The 12,627-nt window shown below is 41.1% G+C and overlaps 1 protein-coding gene across 1 annotated transcript in view; it reads right to left on the reverse strand.

Annotated features, from left to right (window-relative positions):
* The window catches only part of LOC130113154 (myosin-10-like), a 145,680-nt gene that overhangs the window by 35,787 nt on the left and 97,266 nt on the right, over positions 1-12,627 (reverse strand). Inside the window, exons 16-22 of the mRNA XM_056280691.1 lie at positions 11,415-11,588; positions 10,894-11,067; positions 9,794-9,908; positions 2,176-2,369; positions 1,897-2,018; positions 1,741-1,810; positions 17-177 (exon numbers count right to left, since the gene is read on the reverse strand). Of these exons, the coding sequence (XP_056136666.1) occupies positions 17-177; positions 1,741-1,810; positions 1,897-2,018; positions 2,176-2,369; positions 9,794-9,908; positions 10,894-11,067; positions 11,415-11,588 (1,010 nt within the window). The remainder of the gene's footprint in view (positions 1-16; positions 178-1,740; positions 1,811-1,896; positions 2,019-2,175; positions 2,370-9,793; positions 9,909-10,893; positions 11,068-11,414; positions 11,589-12,627) is intronic.

A 12,627-nucleotide genomic window follows, 5' to 3' on the forward strand; every position in this document is an offset into this window, starting at 1 on the left:
CTGAACCAACACTGACTTGCGTGACAAGTATCCACGACAGACAGACTGAAAGTAGATGATTATATCAGTGATCTTCAGGTCTCTCTCCTCCTCCAGATGGGCGAGGACACCAGTTCTGAAGAATATCTTACTCTGACCAATACGGAAAAGGTTGGGGTCCAGCTCCAGTGCTCGGATCTATGGGAGATACATAAAGAACACTAGTGTTTAGAGATGTCTAGAGATGTACTGAATGAAATAAAAGGAAAAAAAGACATCAAGGGCTAGAATCAATTTGCTTGAATTTCAATGACTGTAAAATGGTTCTTCCTCGGGAAAATTCAAACGTTAAAAAGCTCTTGGTGTTAAAGTATTGCAATGGCAAACAATTAACAGCCAAGAGGGAGGTCATATACACACACACACACACACACACACACACACACACACACACAGACATATATAGATGTAGGAAAAAACTTTTAATACATATTTAATACAAATTTAATTTAATACATTTAATACAAATAAATATTTATATTTACTTGACTCACTGGATTATATATATATATATATATATATATATATATATATATATATATATATATAAAATCCAGTGAGTCAAGTAAATTCTTTATGAGAGTACAAGCCTGTTTCATGCTATATATAATCCAGTGAGTCAAGTAAATTCTTTATGAGACAGTACAAGCCTGTTTCATGCCATAAGCAATCATCAGCTGTCAAGATGTCCCAATACTTTTAACCATATAGCACACGTGTATGTGTATAATAGCAGCTGATGAATGCGAGACGCACAAAACAGGCCTGTACTGCGATGTATTAAAATCTTTTTTTACTGTATCCGTGTTGATATTCCACTCCTCATTAGTCGAGCACTCACAACACCATTGACGGTTTCAGAAAAAAACTATATATATACATTTATATAAAACTTTGTTAAAAGAAACTTTCAATGGTAGGGAAATTGCTCAACAAACAAGAAGCAAAATAATCCTGTGAGTCAAGTAAATACTTTATGAGACAGTACAAGCATGCCATAAGCAATCATCAGCTGTCAATAAAGCTACTCGAGGAAAGGACTCGTTTACTGCCTCGTCGTGCACATCACGTGCACAGTGTCCAATGGGGAAGGTAGAGGTGGAACGTACGAGACATTCAAAAACACGTGATCGCTAACGGCGTTGCGACATTCAAAATTCAAAAACACGTGATTGCTAATCGTCCAATGGGGGGGGGGGGTTGTTGGTATTTGTCTATTGTCATGATTTATTTATAATTACAAAATATGTGCTTATAGCTATGTCTGCTTGTACTGTCTCATAAAGAATTTACTTGACTCACTGGATTATATATATATATATATATATATATATATATCAACACATATACAGGAAAAAAAAGTTTTATTGCATTGCAGTACAGGCCTGTTTCATGCGTCGTGCACTCATCACCTGGACAACGCACGAAACAGGCCTGTACTGCTATGCATTAAAACTTTTTTTCCTGTATATGTGTTGATATTCCGCTCCTCATTAGTTGAGCACTTATAACACCATTGACGGTTTTGGAAAAAAATGCTCTATATATATATATATATATATATATATATATACGTTTTATTTTTCAAATGTAAAATCAGTCAGTTTTCATCAGTTCAACATCTATAATAGAAATCATGAAAGTCAAAAGACTGTCATAAGCATATCACTTCGCAAGCTAAAAATCAGTAGAACCCTTTACCATTCTCTCACAGGCTTGTTTCCCATCCATGAATCCCTTAGGGATGGCGTTGGGTGTCAGGATCTCATACCTATGAATATCAGCACACACAAATGTATTAAAGTTTGCAAATTTTGACTGTGACAAGAATTATTCAATATTCTCCTCCCATGTTACCTCTGTCTGAACTCCTGGAAGACTATGCGATTGGGGAAGCCCTGTCTACAGATACGGATCCCCTCTAGAACTCCATTACACCTCAGTTGGTCCAAAACTAGGTGGGGCTCCAGCTTACCAGCCTGAGGGAGGAGATACAGTGCCATGGCAAAACAGAATCATATATTTATTCAGCCATATAAATGGATATCGTAACTAACTTCTATTCTCCAAATCAAGTTTACTATTATTGCCCAAAATAAATGTAAAAACCAATAGCTACTGTAAATAAATCCTTACTCTCTTTTCGTGGTTGGGGATGATGCAGCGTACAAAGTTAGGATTAGTGTTGCGGAGTGTGGCCATAAGTTTGGTGAGGGACTCCTTGTAAAGTTGGCCCACTGTGCGGAACATGCCCTTCTTGGTTTTGTAGGTTGCGCCGAATGCCGTTTCATTCATTCCTGCCACCTGGTCCAAGCCTACAATGCGGTCAACTGGTAAGGGGGAGAGGGGGAAGGAAATGGAGACAGGGACGCTGGGTTATGTAGTATCCGCAGTGAGCTGTAAGACTTCAAAAAAGCGGTAGCGACATGATTGAATAATGTAACAATGACCAAGTGTAGATGAATGAGGACAACATCTAAACAACTGTCAAAAAGATAAAGAGTGAATAAATTAGTCTAAAAACGGAAGTCTACATCTACTAGATCCTGTGGATGGAGAGGAGATGGGTTGCATGCCCATTACCAAAGCAGGATTGAATCTTGAACTTGCATTTTCAAGAAACTGCGGGAAAATTATGGCTTCTTTTCTATTATCTATCTCTACAGCTATCTATGTATCTATAAAAAGTTTTAAAAAATTTACCCAAGCTTAAGCTGTTCATACACTACAGCCAATGACAGACTTGCTGTCATTTTATGACAGGGCATTTATAGACAAAAAAGAAAACACTTCACACCATGGGTTCTCTAGGTAAACTTCTAAAAAGTTAAAATGACAGTACTGACACAGAAAAAGCAGTTGTCTTACAATAAGACATATACAGTCATGGAAGGTATAATGTTTTTTGTTTTAACATTGAGCTGATCATCACACTTAATACCATACTTCTTTTTAATCTCCTATGATGTTCCAAGCGAAGTTAAAAGTTTTGGTGATATATATATATATATAACTTTGTTAAAAGAAACACTCAATGGTAGGCAAAGTGCTCAACAAATAAGGAGCAAAATAATCCAGTGAGTCAAGTAAACTCTTTATGAGACAGTACAAGCCTGTTTCATGCCATAAGCTGATGATTGCTTACGGCATGAAACAGGCTTATGGCATGAAACAGGCTTGTACTGTCTCATAAAGAGTTTACTTGACTCACTGGATATTTTATATATATACAGTGCATCCGGAAAGTATTCACACCCCTTCACTTTTCTCACATTTTTTATGTTACAGCCTTACTCCAAAATGGATTAAATTCCTTTTCTTCTCATCAATCTACACACAATACCCCATAATGACAAAGTGAAAAAGGTTTTGTAGAAATTTTTGCAAATTTATGAAAAATAAAAAACTGAAATATTGCATGTACATAAGTATTCACACCCTTTGCTATGACACTCAAAATTGAGCTCAGGTTCATCCTGTTTCCACTGATCATCCTTGAGATGTTTCTACATCTTGATTGGAGTCCACCTTTAGTAAATTCAATTGATTGGAACATGATTTGGAAAGGCACACACCTGTCTATATAAGGTCCCACTGTTGACAGTGCATGTCAGAGCAGAAACCAAGCCATGAAGTCAAAGGAATTGTCTGTGGACCTCCGAGACAGGATTGTATCGAGGCACAGATCTGGGGAAGGGTACAAAAAAAATTCTACAGCTTTGAAGGTCCTGAGAGCACAGTGGTCTCCATCATTCGTAAATGGAAGAAGTTTGGATCCACCAGGACTCTTCCTACAGCTGGCCGCCCAGCCAAACTGAGCAATCGGGGGAGAAGGGCCTTGGTCAGGGAGGTGACCAAGAACCCGATGGTCACTCTAACAGAGCTCCAGCGTTCCTCTGTGGAGATGGGAGAACCTTCCAGAAGGACAACCATCTCTGCAGCACTCCCCCAATCAGGCCTTTATGGTAGAGTGGCCAGACGGAAGCCTCTGCTCAGTAAAAGGCACATGACAGCCCGCTTGGAGTTTGCCAGAAAGCACCTAAAGGACTCTCAGACCATGAGAAACAAGATTCTCTGGTCTGATGAAACCAAGATGGAACTCTTGGCCTGAATGCCAAACGTCACGTCTGAAGGAAACCAGGCACCTCTCATCACCTTGCTAATACCATCCCTACAGTGAATCATGGTGGTGGCAGCATCATGCTGTGGGGATGTTCTTCAGCAGCAGGAACTGGGAGACTAGTCAGGATCGAGGGAAAGATGAATGGAGCAAAGTACAGAGAGATCCTTGATGAAAACCTGCTCCAGAGCGCTCAGGACCTCAGACTGGGGCGAAGGTTTACCTTTCAACATGACAACGACCCTAAGCACACAGCCAAGACAATGACGGAGTGGCTTCGGGACAAGTCTGTGAATGTCCTTGAGTGGCCCAGCCAGAGCCCAGACTTGAACCCCATTGAACATCTCTGGAAAGACCTGAAAATAGCTGTGCAGCGACGCTCCCCATCTAACCTTACAGAGCTCGAGAGGATCTGCAGAGAAGAATGGGCGAAATACCCCAAATATAGGTGTGCCAAGCTTGTAGCTTCGTACCCAAGAAGACTTGAGGCTGTAATCGCTGCCAAGGGTGCCTCAACCAAGTACTGAGTAAAGGGTGTGAATACTTATGTACACGCAATATTTCAGTTTTTTATTTTTAATAAATTTGCAAAAATTTATACAAAACCTTTTTTGCTTTGTCATTATGGGGTATGGTATGTAGATTGATGAGAAAAAAAAGGAATTTAATCCATTTTGCAATAAGGCTGTAACATAACAAAATGTGGGGAAAGTGAAGGGGTGTGAATACTTTCCAGATGCACCGTGTATATATATATATATATATATATATATATATATATATATATATATTCACTTCAAAAGGGTCTTCACTTCAGCAGTCAAAAATGCAAGAAAGTGAAACTGACTGTTGCTACATGGAACGTTCGGACCAAATTGGACAACCACACAAGACCTGGCAGAAGAACTGCATTGATTGCTAAGGCGCTAGAGAGATACCGCATTGACATTGCTGCTCTCCATGAAACAAGGACTGAAGGCCAAGGACAAATACAAGAGAGAAACAACACATTCTTCTGGATTGGAAAGGCCGATGGAAGGAGATGCTGAAGTGGCCTTTGCCATTACCAACAAAATTGCGTCCAGATTGCCCACTCTACCATTAGGAATCTCTGAGAAGATTATGAGTCTCCGAGTCCCTGTGGGGGGGAAAACATCTTATCACTCATCAATGTGTAGGCTCCAACCATGGTGTATCCAGATGAAGACAAGGAATCTTTGTACCAGAAATTGGCTGAAGTAGCAGACAGTGTAGCAAGCGTAGACAAGCTCCTCATTTTAGGAGACTTCAATGCAAAGATAGGTAAGGACCACTTAACCTATGAGGGTGTCATCAGAAAGTTTAGCATGGGCAGTAAGAATACCAATGGCGACCTTATGTTGAATTTCTGTGCTGAGCATGACCTGTCTATCACAAACACCTTCTTCTCTCAGCCCGAAAAGAACTACTTCACCTGGATGCATTCAAGATCAAAGCATTTCCATTTGTTAACTACGTTGTGACTCGCAGGGCAATCTTGACAGAAGTACTCTCAACAAAGGTGATGCGTGGAGCAGAACGCTCAGCTGATCACTACCTGGTCCGAACACAGTTGTGAATGAAACTAAAGATGAAGTCACGAAAAACACCCTGTGAAGCACCAAAGAAACTGGATACCAACAAGCACAGAAAGCACAGAACATCAAATGAGACTAGCTTCAGCAATTACATCTGCTCTTCAAGATGAAGAAAGGGTTGCAACAGGTGCAAGTAATGTTGAAGTATATTGGGCACAATTGAAAGAGATGATCTATAATTCAGCAAAAGAGGTGCTTGGTTATCCAAAAAGAAAATAGCCTGACTGGTTCCAGGATCAAGATGAAGCAATTCAAGAACTGCTATGGGAAAAGCAAGTGTTTCACAATGCCCACCTGAAAGAGAACTCAGAGGAGTCAATTGGCCTTTCAAGGCAATTAAAGCCAAAGTTCAGAAGGAGATTAGGGTGATGAAGGACAATTGGTGGAACAAGAAAGCAGAAGAGCTGCAGGCCTTAGCAGATCAAAATGATATGCATGGACTCTTCTTCTGTGCGGAGAGCCATCTATGGCCCAAGAAGCAATACAATAGCACCAGTAAAAACAGCAGATGGAAGTAAGCTGTATACTGACCTGAAAGAGATCACAGAAAGATGGAAAGAGCACTTCTGCACCCTCTTGAATCAAGAATTATCAGCCGATCCAAATGCATGCCAGTGGCTTACAAGAAGGCCAATAAGAGAAGACCTCTGTGAGCCAATCACAATGGCTGAAGTAGAGAAAGCGCTTAAAGACACCAGAAGTGGGAAGGCACCAGGACAAGATGGCATCCCATCAGACATCCTGAAGCATGGCGGCTCAATACTTAAGTCAGAGCTACTAAAGCTCTATAATGCCTGCTGGCAAAACCTATGCCTTCCTCAAGACTTCATAGATGCTTTGATTGTGACCATCTACAAGAAGAAGGGTGAACGAAGCGATTGTGGAAACCACCGTGGGATCTCAATTCTGTCGACTGCTAGAAAGGAACTGGCTAAGATCATACTGAACTGGATAAAGATCCTTTCAGAAGAAGTGTTGCCTGAAAGCCAATGTGGTTTCAGATCTGGTAGATCCACCACAGACATGATCTTCACCCTGAGACAACTCCAAGAGAGAGCGACCAAACAGCACCAGCTACTTCACATTGTTTTTGTGGACTTTTCAAAAGCATTTGACACTGTTGATAGAGAGACACTGTGGAAAGTGCTAGAGACGTATGGCTGCCCCCAGAAATTGATCAGCATTATCAAACTTCTCAATGATATGACGGAAAGTATCAATTGGAGGAGACATCAGTGATGCTTGCAACATCAAGCATGGAGTGAAGCAGGGATGTGTACTTGCACCGACCTTATTCCCGTTATCTCGCTGCAGTCCTAGAAAAAACATCAGCCAACTTGAGAGGTGGCTTGTACATCAGGACCCGAACAGATGGAAACCTCTACAATCTTGCGAAACTCAAGGCGTCTACCAAAACAAGAGAACTTTGTGTTCGAGAGCTTCTCTATGCAAATGAATCAGCTCTGGTTGCCAATGATCCTGGAGAAATGCAAGAAATAGTAGACCGCCTCTCTTCCGTGGTTACCCTCTTTGGACTGAAGATCAACATCTCCAAAACAGAGCTTCTGTACTAGCCTCCCCCTCAGAAAAGCCCCGAAGAAGGTCAGCCCAGTATTTTGGTTAATGGAGCAACTCTGAATACCACTGAGTGCTTCACCTATCTGGGCAGTGCTGTGCCAGATACAAACTCCTCTGACTTAGAAGTGGACAGAAGAATCTAAGCAGCCACAAAGGCCTTTGGTGCCCTCCACAAATGACTTTTGTCCCACCATGACATCAGGCTGACAACAAAGATCAAGGTCTACAACACAGCTGTTCTCCCGTCTCTACTATACTCCACTGACTGCATGGCCCTGTATCGCAAGCACATCAAGAAGCTCACCAGCATACAGCTTCGTCATCTGCAAAAGCTGCTGCAAATCAGATGGGAAGACAAGGTGCCCAACGTGGAAGTATTGAGACGTGCTGGTACTGTCAGTGTTGAAGCCCTAATAACAGCTTCCCAGCTCAGATGGGCCGGCCACATGAGAAGAATGCCAGGCAACCGCCTACCAAAAGAGGTTTTCTACAGGGAGCTGTGCCAGGGAAAAAGGAAGCAGGGAGGCCAGAACTACGCTTCAAAGATGTGCTCAAGCGCTATATGAAGCTCTACGGCATAGATGACTCCAGCTGGGAGACAGTGCCCCTGGACAGAGAGATGGCGCTCCACAGTAAGGCAACCGAGAACAGCTGTTGAACAAAAGAGACAAGAAGATTATAAGGCCCACCATGCAAGACATAACAGACCAACTCAAATAACATTCGCCTGTGACAAATGTGGATGATATTGTCGCTCTAATGCGGGCCTGATGGCCCACAGGTGTGCCTGCTGAGCTTAAACTGAATCACAGTCATCATCGTTTTGGTGGACTGCTGAAGAGAAATATACATATAATTTAAATATCCATCCATCCATCCATTATCCAAACCATTTATCCTGCCCTCAGGGTCGCGGAGATGCTGCAGTCTATCCCAGCAATCATTGGGCAGCAGGCGAGGAGACACCCTGGACAGGCAGCCAGGCCATCACACGGCCGACACACACTGGGATTATGAAATTACCGCAGACATTACTCGTTGTAACATTCAGTAAGCAACCTGTATTGCCTGAAAAGATCTATCTGATTTGTGGTAATCAAGATTATAGCTGTTTCCTCATATGGTATATATGCAGCTCAGGGAGAGATCACTCTCTAGTCACTTTCTACTGTACTAGAACGTCACAAATATATATAGCATCCTTTAAAAACTTCAAAATAGAGTCACTACAGTTTTTAAGCAAAAATCCCAAACTCCTAAAATCTTTTTATTTTTCTACAGACCAACATAGATCACTTGTCCAACCAGTTAAATCAAAACTGCAAATGTTCCACTGAGTCATCCTTGAGTTTCATCATTTGCCTCAGAGGAATGTATAGACTACCATCTGGACCCTCTGCACTGATGTCAAAGCTCAAAACTTAGCCAAAACAAATACCAAGTTCAACATATGGTTCCAATTCTGTGCTTTTGTGATCCTGCCTCACAACGGATAAGGCAGAAAATTAATGCATTTTAGCTCTCTCTCAAGTTCCAAATCCTTAAATCATCTAGGGATAAACTCTGGATTCAGAAGAGGGAAGAAACGCCAAAGAGCTACATTAGATTCTAACACTTGCTCCAGGGCCTTTGACCATACTAAGATCGTGAGACCTTCACCCGTAAAAGACCCCCAAATACCAGGTTAAATATTTAAGCACTCAGTTTAACAAATGGAAGCTACTTTTTAATCTGTCACTAAGCTATTTAGCAACTAGTCACTAATGCTGTGAGCTGAGAAAAAGATTCCATGCAGCCTAGAAGCGAATGGGAGCCTCTGCAGCTATGCCAGACACAGCAACGTCTGAAGCATGGATGACACAGACAGATCTGGGCAAAAATATTATTTTTGAACATGTTTAAACTAGTAATCTGCTTGGGGAGCTCTTGAATATAACAACCCAAGGTCATGAGTGGCTTGACCAGAGAAAGTTTTATATGCTAGCTAGGTTTGATTTAATAGTCTTACAGTGCACTACATGCAAATTTTTAATTTGGTCTGGATTAAACCATTATTTTGGCCTAGATCTGCCTACACCACGGCCCAGTCATTCACCTTCTGGCTCATCCAGACTAGTGATATTATCATAGAATGAAGCCCTTTGAATTGTCTGAATGTCTACAACACATAGAAAAAGATAGGGACGACATTAAGAAGAAAGAAAATACATATAGGCCTGGATACAACAAGCAGAAAGCTGTTGTTAGTATGCTTGTGACAGGGAACTAACTGATGTGCTTGTTCATTGAATAAGCAAACAAACAAAAACAAATATGAATCATAGAATGAATCATAGAATCATATGAATCAGAGTCATTGTGTCAATAAAAACACCCATCTTCATATCTGTATGGTTTTGGAGATTTTGTTCACAAGAGACTGGATGACTAAGAAGCTTACCATCTTTCCAAAGTTCAGCAACAAACTTGTCAGTGGACTGATGCAAAAGTGTGGCCACGTTGTCATTCAGAGGATCCATGTTTTTCATCAGCCACTCATCTGCCTTGTAGTCCACCTATAACGCAAACACAGATCTGATAGTATCAATGGCAGCCCTTGTTAAAAAGCTCCAGTTAAAAGAAACTATAAAAATTCAGTCTAAAACCTGAAAGGGACAAGCAACATATTCTGCTCATCTTTAAATGGATATGTGTAGTTATGATTTTCATATACAAGTATTTTTTCAGAAAGAGTTTATGACAACTCATAACTTAAACTGAAAATCACTGTTAAAACATGGTTCCAATGCAACTGCAGCATAATCAGTAGAATTCAATGGAGTGGTTTAAAAGACTCACTTTACTATACTGATTCCATTTATCCTTGCAGCATACTATAGCTTTATTGGCTTTCAGTTGTGTATTCTTGTAGATAATAGGGACTCTTGCACTGCACACCACACAGGCACACAGTCTTGTGTTTTTGTCTGTTTGAATTTGTCATTTGGGTTTTGGTAGGTCATACTGATAGGTCAGAAAATCTTTGACAAATGGACTCGAGTATGTTGAATTTTTTGATTTGACAGGCAGATAAAAAGACTGCACTAACAACAAGATTGTAAGACAAGGACACGGTCATAAAAAGGAAGCTGAGTTGGCAATATAGAGTTGAAATTGGGCAACCAACGTGTCTAGCCTCATGACAGATATGAACGCATACCTAAATATTATGGCAAGGGCCGGAAGCCATTAGAGATAATGTCAGATGATAGTAAACTAAAACAGCTGAGACTAAACTAATGAGGAAGCATTAGCAACATGATATCACTTGTCAGCAAAGTTGCTATGAAAATTATTGGGTCAGCTTTTAATGGGTGAATGAAAACTTCATCCATCAAATAAACAACATTTTCTTTAGAAAATACATTTTCTTTTTCCCATCATAATCTATCAGGACTTTACTTATCCCATTAAACACCCAGCATATGAAAATGCTGGAAACATTATATCAAATTTAAAACAGAGCCTGTCCTGTATTCTAATGACAACAAACAGGCATACCCTGCCGGCGTAGTGAATAATACAAAAGTCAGCCTTGTCTTTGAGCTGACGGGGCTTCTGGAATTTGGTGTGCGTTCCTTGTTCTTGGATAAGCTTGTCTACAAAGGTCTTGTCTGTGGCCTTGGGGAACCAACACTCTTCATCCAGAAGAGCTAGGACCCCTGGTGGGTTGGCCTGGAATAATGAAGAAAAAGAAGATGACAAAGGGACAGAGAAAGAATAAAGTGAGTTTAAATGTCAGTGAGGACCACTTAAATCCTCAACTGGTCTATCCTAATGGAGGATTATGTAAAACCAAAATTTTGTTGCTCCTCTTTTATCACGCAAGTAGCAAATATCGAAATAATATTGAGTACATCAGTATGTTAGAACAATTGTCAATCTGAGGAAGAAAAAAAAACTTAGGTATTATTTGTAGTTTGGATGCAAAAAGGCCAAAACGTTTAGAAATAAGTGGAGAAAATAACTAAAACTGTTCCAATCAGCTCATTGCTGGCAACAAGCATTACATCCGCACTGACCGGTCTCTCAATGAGGTCAATGCAGGGCTGCAGGTCCAGGCCAAAGTCGATGAAGTTCCACTCGATGCCTTCTCTCTGGTACTCCTCCTGCTCCAGGATGAACATGGTGTGGTTGAAGAGCTGCTGCAGCTTCTCATTGGTGTAGTTGATGCACAGCTGCTCAAAGGAGTTCAACTAAAGGATTGGGGGGAGGAATGGATGAATTTATTGGAACTGTATACAAATGACAAAAACTCATATTTGCAATCTAAAATAAGGGCAAAGTGAAGCTATCAAGGAAAAAAGATAACAAATGCAAAAAATACCAATAAACAATGCCTGGTCAACAAAATATATTATACACAACATCTGGTAGCATTTAGTTACAAAAGAAATTTAAGGCCCCGGTGCCATTCTTAGCTGAACGATGGACAGTGAAAATTTAAAGGTTTTTTTCTTTTCTTCTTTTTTTTCTGGATCCCCCCCCCTTTTCCCCCCAACCGTATTGGTCAATTACCCTACTCTTCCAAGCCGACCCAGTCGCTGCTCCACCCCCTCTGCCAATCCAAGGAGGGCTGCAGACTACCACATGCCTCCTCCGATACATGTGGAGTCGCCAGCCACTTCTTTACACCTGACAGTGAGGAGTTTCACCAGGGGGATGTAGCACGTGGGGGGATCATGCTGTTCCCCATAGTTCCCCCTCCCCCCGAACAGGCGCCCCGACCAACCAGAGGTGGCGCTAGTGCAGCGACCAGCACACATACCCAAATCCAACTTTCCACCCGCAGACACAGCCAATTGTGTCTGTAGGGACACCTGACAAAGCCAGAGGTAACATAGGGATTCGAACTGCCGATCCCTGTGTTGGTAGGCAACGGAATAGACTGCCATACCACCCAGATGCCTGTTTTTTTTTTTTCCTTCTATAAATTCTCTTATATTTTCTCCATAATTTTTCACTGGTGCACTTAATCCAAAAAGAACAAGCTTTTTCTTGAACAGGTATGATAGGCAAATTAGCTTTACAGTACAAAACTGCCTGTACAGCTGTGAGAGTGCATGGGATGTAGAGCAAAAGCTGTCTAATGTTTGAAATAGCTTATTCAGTGTTATTCGTATCTAAAGAAACACAACCGCTAGACTGAGACCAAACTGGCTTTGGGACCTTTGTATTGAAAACATTAAAATGAAAGAACAAAGTCCTACAAGGAAATTGCAGTGGGACATTTTA

The sequence above is a fragment of the Lampris incognitus genome, chromosome 5 (assembly GCF_029633865.1).
Source record: "Lampris incognitus isolate fLamInc1 chromosome 5, fLamInc1.hap2, whole genome shotgun sequence".
In the NCBI taxonomy this organism is placed as follows: Eukaryota; Metazoa; Chordata; class Actinopteri; order Lampriformes; family Lampridae; genus Lampris; species Lampris incognitus.